Source organism: Chanodichthys erythropterus, chromosome 11 (genome assembly GCF_024489055.1).
Source record: "Chanodichthys erythropterus isolate Z2021 chromosome 11, ASM2448905v1, whole genome shotgun sequence".
NCBI classification, from domain to species: domain Eukaryota; kingdom Metazoa; phylum Chordata; class Actinopteri; order Cypriniformes; family Xenocyprididae; genus Chanodichthys; species Chanodichthys erythropterus.
Window position 1 is genome coordinate 33,607,406 of NC_090231.1, and position 12,344 is coordinate 33,619,749.

The 12,344-nt window shown below is 36.0% G+C and overlaps 1 protein-coding gene across 3 annotated transcripts in view; it reads right to left on the bottom strand.

Annotated features, from left to right (window-relative positions):
• The window catches only part of fam189a1 (family with sequence similarity 189 member A1), a 70,194-nt gene that overhangs the window by 24,507 nt on the left and 33,343 nt on the right, over positions 1–12,344 (bottom strand). For all 3 annotated transcript variants that reach the window (XM_067400802.1, XM_067400801.1, XM_067400800.1), the window contains 2 exons: positions 8,402–8,512; positions 3,425–3,556 (listed from right to left, as the gene is read on the bottom strand). In XM_067400802.1, the coding sequence (XP_067256903.1) occupies positions 3,425–3,556; positions 8,402–8,500 (231 nt within the window). In that variant the 5' untranslated portion in view covers positions 8,501–8,512. Of the gene's footprint in view, positions 1–3,424; positions 3,557–8,401; positions 8,513–12,344 lie in introns of those variants that run through there.

The window sequence follows — 12,344 nt, forward strand, 5'->3', positions numbered from 1 at the left end:
CATTAGAATATCACCAACCTACAAAAAACAATGCATCAGAAACTGTAGGATTGTAATGCGACCCATGTTAAATCGACTAAATGAAACTCATGGAAACTCATCATTTAGCAGGCACTTTTCATCTAAGGTGACTTTCAGTGCCATTCCTGCAGGGACAATACCCTGAGTGATTTGGGGTTAAGTGCTTGCCTACAGATATAATGGTGCCAGAGAAGATTGAGGACTCATGATCTCTCCTAGTTCTACATCATCCCTACCTGAATCTGCACATTTGTACTACAAATGCAGACTAGCACCACTCAATACTCACATCTGTGCTATTATTCTACAGTCCATTCCTTAAAGGTGCTAAAGAGGATGTTTTGTTTTTGCAATATTACTTGAAACTGTCTTTACTAACTGATAAAAGACTATTTATTAGGTGCACTGAAAGGAATAATATTAATATACATCATCTGTGCACGTGGTAGGGCCTTAAAAACATCAGCCATGATCGCGTAAACGATTGGCCCTCTGGCTTGTCAATCACTGCCGTGACGTTCCTTGTGCGAGACGAGCGTGGCTGCGCGCTCCAGTAACTTTCCACACTCCACAGGCGCCGCATGAAATGTGTTTGTCAGGAGACAGGAGTAACAACTGCAGATTATGAGTTACCTGCGGTGAGTCCGACATAATGAATCCAAAAAACACGACACAGCGAATGCCGGTGGTAAACACTCATGTTCCAACACTCCTGCAAGAGTTTTGGGAGGCGTTCCTTTGAAGTGAGCTGTGAAGGAGGGGGGTTGTTCTTACGCATGCGCTCATTTGAAAAACTCAGTAACAGTCTTTGGTTTCTCAGTCGACTAAAAAATCCTCTCTATCACTTTTAATTATACACAGTATACACCACCATTAAAAAATTTGGGGTCAGTCAGATTTTTAAAAAAAGAAATTAATACTTTTATTGCATTAAATTAATCAATAGTAATAGAAAGTAATATATATTGATAAGACATTGGAAAGACATTGATATACAAAATATGTATTTTCCAAATAAATGCTGCTCTTTTGATTGGTTTTAGCAAAAATATTAAGCATCCACAACGGTCAACATTGATAATAATAAGAAATGTTTCTCAAGCACCAAATCAGCCTCTTAGAATGATTTATGAAAGATCATGTGACACTGAAGACTGGAGTAATGATGCTGAAAATTCAGCGCTGCGATCATCACAGGAATAAATTATATAAATTACTTTTAGAATAGAAAATTATTTTAAATTGTAATAACTGTAACTTTTTTCTGTATTTTGGGGGAAATAAATGGTTTCACTTTATTTTACAGTACATGTACTCACAGTGTATACTGTACCTTTTAAATTATTGAGTAATACTAAGTAATATAATTTAACTACAGGGGTTAAGCTTAGGTTTAGGTGTAGGTTCAGGGATAATACCTACAGTTATTATGTTATAATAATTTCTGTAATAAGTACATAGTATGTACATGGGGAACAGGACTGTAAAATAAAGTGCTACCAATAAATGTATAGACACGATGAGCATAAGAGACTCCTTTCAAAAAAATTAAAAACATACTGAGCCCAAAATTTTAAAAGGTAGTGTATATACAGTACAGTCCCTAAGAAGGCCTCTTAAAGGGTTAGTTCACCCAAAAATGAAAATTCTGTCATTAAATACTCACCCTCATGTCGTTACAACACTTCTAAGGTCCAGAAAGGTACTAAAGACATCATTAAAACCATCAACGTGACTAAAGTGGTTCAACTTTGTTATGAAGCGACGAGAATACATTTTGTGCACAAAAACAAAACAAAAATAATGATTTTATTCAACAATATCCTCTCTTCTGTGTCATTCTCATACGTTGTTTTTGTCCAGCACTTCCAGGTTCTACGTCAGAATGCTGACTCATTATTGGTCGGCACTTGCGTCAGCATCACGTCGTGCTGCTCATGTGTACAGCTTTGGCCAATACTGAGTTGGCATTCGGACGTAAACACAGAAGCCTTGACTGTGCTTACTGCGTCACCTACATATGGATAATGACAGGGAAGAGAAGAGATTGTTGAATAACGTTATTTTTTGTGACGAGCAGGGCGGGCGAGAGCCGTGAGGGAACGGTGCGAGGCCGGTGACGCGAGTGATAATGAGCATCACCTGCGAGGCGCGCCGGCCTCAAGTCTCTCACGGAGGAGCTCCGGAGGCATAAAAGGAGGAGCGACGTCAGTGAAGGACGAGAGAGGACCAGGCCTGGACTTTATTTTATGTTTTATTATGTTTGTGTGGCCGGCAGACGTCCGCGAGGGTCTGCCGGCATTACTTTCGTTTTGTTCTTTGTTTATTTTGAATGTTCGCCGGTTCCCGCCTCCTTCTTCCCATATTTACGAACTGTTACATTTTTGTTTTGCTGTTTAGTACCTTTCTGGACCTTGAAAGTGTTGATTATATTGCTGTCTATGGACAAGTCATATACCTCTCAGATTTCATTAAAAATATCTTAATTTGTGTTCCGAAGATGAACGAAGGTCTTACAGATGTGGAACGACATGAGGGTGAGTAATTAATGACAGAAATTTCATTTTTGGGTGAACTAACCCTTTGTAAAGATGTAGTCTACAGCAACTTCTTCCTTTTAGTTAAGGAATATACAGTAGATAAATGGTACTACATTGTTTTTATCTAGAGACACCATTTGATTGATTCTTAAAAGATTATTGATGATGGTAGTTTTAAATCTGGCTAATTAAATAAGATTAGAGATTTTCAAACAATATATGCATGCACATCACCAAAATGATAAAATAATCATGTCTAATGCATTAAATTGTCCTCATTTACTTGTCTGATCCAATATTCATTAACTGAGGCAATCAAAAAGCCTATTTGGAATGATAAAAAAAAAGTTAATAATTGAATATCAAATTGATAGAGGCTATTAAAGAATGTAAAGAAAAATAGCTGGCTATTTTAACAATGTTTTGAAATCACATGCACACACACACACACACACACACACACACACACACACACACACACACACACACACACACACACACACACACACACACACACACACACACACACACACACACACACACACACACACACACACACACACACACACACACACACACACACACACACACACACAGGTTTGTTTTGCTATCTTAGTGGGGACATTCCATATGCGTAATGGTTTTTATATTGTGCAAAATGTATATTCTATCCCCCTACACTACCTCTACCCCTATACCTACACATCATTCAAAAAAATTCAGCATTTTTAAATTTTAATAAAACATGTTTAGTATGTTTTTAAAACTATTTTAAATATGAGGACTCAAGAAATGTCCTTATATTTCATGTTTACATTGTAATACACACACACACACACACACACACACACACACAATGATACCTTCAGTCGGAGACGTATGGTGTTGCAGTCCCTCAGCGGGTTGAGTTTAAGCGTATCTCCAAGATTATTACAGGTGGATTTCATGTGCTCGAGCTCACAGCAGACACACACACCATCACTGTCAAATTTGATCTGCAGAAGGACAGGAACAAACTGGTTTCAGTTTCATGCAAGTCAAATGTTTGTTTCTGCATAAAATGGACAATAAAATTGTGTGACTGCTGAAGGTGAAAACACAAACACGTAAACAGGGCAGGCCAGGGACAACTGTGACACTAAATTTCCTCATAAGCATGTTATAGTGATGACACTTGTTCAGCACACATTAAATAGAGTTCTCTGTCTGTCTGAAAGAAAAGCAGGATCATATTACCCCTTGAGAAATATTCGACAAAAATTGATTTTGAGGCACATCCAAAATATATTCTGCTGTTTTAATGCCTTTGCAAATAAACTTGTCAGTTAAACGTTACCATGGATGACATATTATTACTGTAGCTGGCAGCTATAACAGACAGGATCATATTTATAAAAGAAGCTACCTAAATTCAAATCTTTTTCAATGTTAATATATTAATGTATAACTTTTTTTTGCAAAATGGTTTCTACTGTCTCATTTGTGGAAGTTCACTGTATTGAAAAATGAAGAGAAATTAATTATGTCTTCCACATTGCAACATTTATAGGCTTCCTATATATTCTTGAACCTAACAGCTTTGTAGTTACCTTATTTTACCTACTATTGTCTTAGGTAAATACACTAAGTACACATTCTGTGAAATAAAGTGTAAGCAAGATCTTAATAAATCCCATACTGTACATGGTGGTCCAGCATTATAAATGCTTTTTGTGTTAGACTGAAACAAAGTCGCCATTTGACCCATATTGCACAAAAGCGTTGTGTGAACTTTGCAAGCAGGGGTTAATTGAATCGAGGAAACAACTTCATTAATATTTCAGTCATGGCAGGATCAAGTCTCTGAGTGTTCAGTAGGCAGAGAGAAGAGATGCTTAATCCAACATGCTAATCCCTAAATCAGGTGGAGTAGAGTCTGATGGAGACAGAAGTCTGTCTTTAGCCTGATCTGAGCCGGCAGACAAAGGGAAGGATAATCACCGGACCTGTTTTAGCACAACACCGCAAGGTGCGAACTGCCACTGGGTTCTCAATGTCAAGTTTCCATGACGATAGTGAAAGTGAAAGTTAATATGAAAGTCCTGTTTAAGGAAAGGACAATGGAAAGATCACCATGTTATTAGCTCCTATTCATTTTTAAAATTAGTATCTTGTAAGACAAAGCTCTTCATGGTGGATTGAGTGAAACTTCAAATGCCTAGGGATATCTATTAACCATTTGCTTCTGCTTGCTGAAAAATAAGGTTAATAAAATAAAATAAAAAATAAAAAAAAACTGGATAGGTTCCTACTAATTTCACAAACCACAGAATGTCACAATTTAATAATTCTTTTGATTGCTGTGAGAAAAAAATCATTTATATTTGATTATATGAATGTATGAATTCATTCCAAATTTCACAGTAGACAAAATGATTAAAATCACCTGAATATTTCATCTGTGTGACACATTCAATCTATTGAACTCATGGCATGTTATGTGTGTGCTCAACCCTTTGTAAGATGAATTATTAAAGCATTTTCAGGTACCGTTTCGTTTCAAAGAGCCATCAACACTTTCACTGCGCATGCATCTAAAAACATCTGATCATTATTTATAAAGCAAGTTGCATTTTATCATCAATGTGTGTTCCTACTGCCCATTATAAAACTTCAGTTTCTACTTACCACTGAACTAAAACGACACTATTTATCTGTAACGTGGTAGCAGAAAAAGACTATGGTAAAAAGAGAACGCAAGTGCAGTTTCCAAAGTGTCCTAAGATTTAAAAACACGAAACAAAGTATAAACAAAATCCAAAACATGAAACAAACCATGAACAAATCTTGACTATGAACAGACCTGACACATGGAAACATGGAATGGCATACATACTTCAATACATGACAGCTAAACAAGGAAACCTGAGGGCTAATGCTGCCTTCACTGTTATAGGAAATTTGCAACATGTTCTCCAACCAATATGCCCATATAGGTCATTTGTCACTTCCCTGAAATACGACCCATAGGAGTGTTTGCTAAAGTTGCGCCCCTATCAACAACATGTCACTTTCATTTTAATGCATTGTTCCCTTTCATCTGTGTCATATTTTGGGTTTCGCTTAGCTCAATTGGCAGAGCATTGCTATATATAACAATATGCGATCATGGGTTCAATCCCAGGGAACGCATGTGCTCATAAAGTGTATATGCACTATAAATCACTAAGGGTAGGTTTAGGGGTGGGGAAGGTATAGTCGTTAATAAAAAAATGAGTTTTGCTAAATAGGACAAATGGTGTAAAAAGTCCACACATTGCATTTAAATGAACACGCATTTTGATTGGTAATGACAGTCATACATAATTTCATGACGACAGACGTAACAACACTGTCATTATTTTTACGCCAGCTAGAGGGCGCATGACTTTAAAACGTAAATATAGGTCGCAATAAGGTGCTTGAAAAACTTGCTTTTTTTGGAGGACAGGAAATTTGATAATTCCCACTTCTGAAGTTGAGAATATGAGCTTATCGCATTCAAGTTTCGTTACGGGAGGTCATTCATGTGCATTTTTTTTTTTTTTTCCTAGGAAACTCGTATTTACGATAATTCTGAGAGCACGTGAAGGAAGCATTAAATGCATGATTCAGAAGAACACATAACTATGACAACCAATGGGAACATGACACATGAAACAAAGGAACCACATGACAAGATCACATGAAGGGAACAGGGAATCACATGACATGATCAGAAACTAAGGCTGTGTCCAAAATCGCCCCTATACCCTAAATAGGTCACTATTTGAAGGGACAGCCATTTGTAATGGTGTTCAAAACCACAGTGGGCAATATTAAGTGCACTTATACAATCCCACAGTGCACTGCAATAACAAGTGTACAACTGATGTACTTCAACGGCTAAAGAATACCCATGATGCATTATCAGAGTCGCGTGCTGAATGAATTCCTGTGGCTCGCCAGAAGATTTCCAAACCATGCTGGTGTAATGTGGCTACAGTGTAATATCATACAGGTATAAATTCATTTTTAAGTGATTATTAATTAAAGGTTTATACATAGTGTCCATGATAAGATTCCAGTTCAAGATAAATATATTCATCTTGCTACTGGAGCTACCAGTTTGATAAGTTTCAAATGATTATTAAACAGCAAGCACAAACTATACAAAAGTGGATAAGCAGACCTTCTGGCGTACTGTAGGGAAGAGTAAATGAGGGTATAGGGGGCGATTTCAAAATAAAAGACATGATACCATAAACTTGAAACAAAACCATAAAACAGACATGACTTTAACTCAAACTTAGAGTTGATTCAATAACTCAATTAAAAATTATGAAATAGCAATGCCATACAGTTTTCATGTTATAATAAATATCAATATATGCATTCCAAATAAAATAGAAATCTGCTATGACACCCCCCCCCCAAAAAAAACCCCTTAATTTTATTGTATGTATACGCTACAGCAGAAGCTTGTTTTGAAAATGAAACCCACAAACACAACAGATCACTGATACTAGAAAGAAGCTGAAATAAATTCAAAGTCTTTTCATCCATAACCTGAAAACCAGTCATGCATTAAATTGTGTTTGAAACAAACAAATAAGAATTACCTGGTCATTAATGTACACAGAGATACGGATGCAGAATAATTAATAACTGTAAGATCTTCCATTAAACTCTAACAATTGTTTCAAATACAGTGGATTTAGTGCTATGTTTTATTTAAAGAAATTCTTAATACATTCATTTGCCACCCTTTATGAATACTACCACTCAACTGATCATTTAGTTATTTATTGCTTCCACACCAGGCGAATAAATGGTCTTAGAGCTGGAGAGGGTTGTCTGGTTCTGGATAACAGAAATGGGGGAAGCCGTGCTGAGCTGTTATGCCGTGCTGGGCAAGCACTGGACCCACTGTAGAGCTGATAAATCAACCTCAATAGAAAGCACAGCAAAGACTGACTGCTCTATTAATCTCCTTTATAAGCCTTCATTCAAAGAACACAATGGGCAGCACACAACATACTGTGGCATTCATTGAGATATCATCCAGTATCAAAAACAACAATTTAGAGGTTTTTTGATTTGCCATAATAAAATAAGAGACTTTGATTTTTTTTCTTCTATATTTGAAATCTACACATTTAGTGCTTCAATTTACAGCTTTCAGATTGACAGTTCACACAGTTGAAATAACATTCATTATGCATTCTCATATTCAAACAACGTCTCAAGAATTTGTTCCTCTCTAGCAAAGGCAAAGTGATCTCATGGCAGGACATTCGGCACTAGCATAGCTAATGTACGTGAATTGACTTCCACTATGAAGACTCACCCACTCCTATTCACTCAACTGCTGCACTTTCACTCACAGTATGAGAGAATCTCTCCCCAGACAACTGACGATTATGATTATTTATTTTTTTTTCGCTTAGAAAAACCCTGTGAGCTTCAGCAGCCGATCGGGCACCCGTTTTAATGAGGACAAAGGTCGTGGGTGTTAATATTTATTTCTGCTCCAACAGAATATTACAGGACGTAAAAAATGGGTCCCAGCAGACACTCTCATTTTCTCTGCCTTGGCGACTAGATGTTGAGCTAATTTCACTGAAATCTTGACAAGGGCATTGTGTTAATGAATGACGCTCTAGGGAGCTATAATTGCTCGATGGATTGATTCTTTAGTGACAGGCTAGTTTTGGGAGTATGATAAAATACACAGGTTTAGGACTAAGCTAATTTCAGTTTGGACATAAGGATCTATTTAAGGCTTCCTTTACAACAAAGAAGTGATTTCAGGCATGTGTTTGAAGACATGGCTCTCTCACCAGCTGACAGTCCTCCAGAGAGTTGACCAACTGGGCATTCTGACAGGAAAGGATGGCTCCTGCGAGGTTCAGCATCACACACACAGCAGACAACAGCATGAAGAAAGTTATCTGTGGAGAAAGAAAGGGAACAGACTGTCAGTTTCAGAGGTTATCGTGGTATATTAAGGCTCCAAATAAACAAAAAACAGTAGGATGCAATTTTCCACCTCATTAAATAGCCTTTGCAGAAGGATTCCACATACAGGGTTCCCACATATTTAGCTTTTCAGTTATTTGTGATATATTTACACTTTTGTCCAAAAGTTTGGGGTTGGTAAGATTTTTAATCCTATGCTCACCAAGGCTGCATTGTTTGTTTCATCAAAAATACAATATAAACAGCAATATTATGACATATTATTACAGATTTTAATAATTGTTCCCTAGTGAAAAACAGATATACCAAAATGTATTTGAAATACATTTATTTTATGCTAAGTATACTACAAATACATTTACATATTTATGTACTTGATATAGATACCCTGCAATTGCTATACTAAATTGATATACCTGGTTTCACAGACAGGGCTTAGACTAAGCCAGAATTAAGCCTTAGTTCAATTAAAGTATCTTTTATAAACATGTCCACTGTTAAAACGAACAGTGAAATTAATTAAATTAAATGAGTTTGTTTCACTCAAATAATAATGAAAGTTCATTGTACTTTATAGAAAAATAGTTGCATGAACTCAAATTTCATTGTAATAAGCTGAACTTAATAAGATTGAGTTGAGCTGCAGCAGATTTCTAATTCCCAGCATGCTTTGCGCCAGACCATATAAATAACTGTTGAAATTAAGTGTTATTTTGTGTGTTTTTGCACAAGATTAACATATGGAGATATAAGTTAATGTTTAATGATGTGTTATGTTGGGATTCAGGGGGGTTCTGTTATGTTAGTTTTGTAGGGTTACCACTGTGGTGAAAAGTAGAGCCTGCGGTTAGGTTGAGGATGAGCTGCAAAACATTTAAGACCACATATGTTGTTTGATTACATATATGCAAGTATGTAATGACAGTCTCGCTGATAGTTATAATAGCATGTGTTATTTGCTATGTAACATTTAACCAAGATCTGAATGTGATGTTTATGTAAATTAACTATATGTAATTAACATTATGATGAGTTGGGAAAGGGATGCTGGTGACGGGATTGTTAGTGAGAGACATCCGCTTCCATGGCTCTTAGCCCCGCCCCACTTGTCACAAAAATTTGAAGTTCTACCAACTTTAAAAAAATGAGTTAGTTTACTTAAATGTTTTGAGGTAATAAGTTTTCTCAAATGTTTTGAGTATTCTGAACGTATTGGGTTTTACAGTGTAGAAACTTTACTGGTGTGCATCTTGACACAAAATAATGGCACTGACATATTTTAAGATATTTTTGCACAAGATTACTACAGGGGGAAATGTGTTTTTGTTTAATGTTCTGTTATTTTGGTATTTAAAGCTGTTTCTGTGATGTTGAAGTTTTGTATGGTTACCATCGTGGTGAAGAGTGCCTGTGGTTAAGTCGAGAATGGGCTACGCAACTTCAAGGCTATATACTGCATGTCGATTAACAGTTCATGAGAGTAAATATTGATAGTCTCTTTGATTGTTACATTAGCGCATGCAGTTATCATGTAGTTCTGTTGCTAACTAACACTTAACCATAACGATTAGGTGCTAGTTTATCCAATATTTCAATTAAAGTAGTGTTTGAGTAGTACAAAATACATTTCTTAAGTTCTACTAAAATAATTTTTGAGTTGTTTACTTAAATGTTTTGAGTATTCTGAACTTATCAGGTTTTACAACCACTGTATCGAAATAATTGAAAAATGAAAAACATTATGTATGATAAACAATAGTTTTAAGTACAGTGGACTTAAACATTAAATAAAAAAAATCAGTTTGACTTAATTGTTATTTATAATTACTGTTTACTTAAAAGATTTTAGTTGCTTTACTTAATTTTTTTGAGGTAATCGGGTGTCTACAAAAATTGAGTATTCTGAACTTATTGGGTTTTAAAATGGTACATGCACTCTTTCTCCCTCTTACACTTTCTTCTTCATTTTCAGCGCTTAGACTATCTGATTTCTAATCTCGCTATCTAATTTATTTGCAAGACAATTTACAAAGTCTTTTTTTTTCTTTTCCAAATGTAACCATTGTGCAAAATGGAATAATCATTAGCAGAGTGTGTTTAGTTTATCAGACCAAGAATAAACCAATTGTGGTTTATGGGACGTGACATTAGAGCATGAAAGATCAAACGTGATTGATCAGAACTATTCATTCACGGGGAAAGCGAAAGGAACAGATGTGACTAATAATTAAAGCACTCAATAATCAATGACTTCAACCAAAACAATTAACGTTGATCTCACCATCTGAGGCTTGACTCATTACTGTGAGAGACGGCCCCTAACAGCTCACATGAATAAATGAATAACACAAGTGCACTTTAGAGCATTGGGCTATTTTTCTCTGGGTGTTGATATACTAGCTCTCCCACAATTCCTCAGTAGGCCATCCTGATACACGGCCAGTGTACGGTGTTCATATTAGGACTTCCTCACACCTCAGTCATACAACGAAAAGGCGTCATGCCTCAGACTAAAAGGCTTCAGTCATCGGACAAAACGGCATCGCGCCTCAGACTTAAAGGCTTCAGGTCTCAGGAAAAACGACGTCAGGTGTCAGGTCTCGTACAATTAGGCATCGAACTAAACAGCCTCAGACCAAAAGGCTTCAGACGAAAAGGCATCAGACTAAAAGGCATCATTTTTTTTTTTTTTTTTTTTTTTGTATAGCCTAACTTTCTGTTGGCTTTTATCCCCTCATATGTCGTCCTTCAGTTGTCTTTTTTTTTACTGTTACTATTCCCAAATTAATTTAAGGTGTGTATGTGTGCATGTTAATTATGTAGAATCTATCTGTTGATGGTATTCATGTGAATAAGAAAAGAAAAGAAAAGAACAGAAAAGAACATGCCGATTTTCACATTGGTCTGCAGAAAAACAGCAACGGGCTGAATGAAAATGTAAATGTGACTCTTCCAACCAGATAGTGGTATTCTGTTTTTATTGTAATCTTTTATGCATTCCATTTTTATTTTTATGTATTTGTTTCCTTTTTATGTAAAGCACTTTGAATTACCATTGTGTATGAAATGTGCTAAATAAATAAAATCGCCTTGCCTAATCGATTCTCTGACAGTAGGTGCCGCTGGAACAGCAGAAATAAAGCCGTTTCCTTGGTAACCTACGTACACAAAGCAGCTTAACTTATAACTACGCATTCAAATAGCTCAAAATATTTTTTTTTTTTTACCTCTCTTATAAAAATGAACCATGGTTTTACTACAAATAAAACAAAATGGTTATTGTAGTTAACCATGGTAACCACAAATTAACCATGGTTTTGCTATACTATAGTTTAAGGTATTTGTAGTAAAATTATTGTTATACAAATAGCCTATCAATCCAAAAAAAAAAAAAAAAAAAAATCATAGTTAACACACTTTTAACCATGGTTAATTTTCGTATGTGTTCACAATGCAAGCTAGTTTCAATGTGTTATTTTGCTAACTTTTTATAGCCTACATGCAAATAAAACTAGTGAATAATACAAATTTACAAAATAATCTCAGTGGGATATGTTTTATACAACTCAGTGTAATATTTAACTGAAAACTGCGTGCACGTGACATCACATTGAGGCGGGGCAATTCGCTTCTTTCTAAGTCCGTTTTGTCTGATGCCTTTGAGTTTGATGCCTTTTAGTCTGAGGCCGTTTCGTCTGAAGCCTTTTGGTCTGAGGCTGTTTAGTTCGATGCCTAATTGTATGAGACCTGACACCTGACGTTGTTTTTCCTGAGACCTGAAGCCTTTCAGTCTGAGGCGCGATG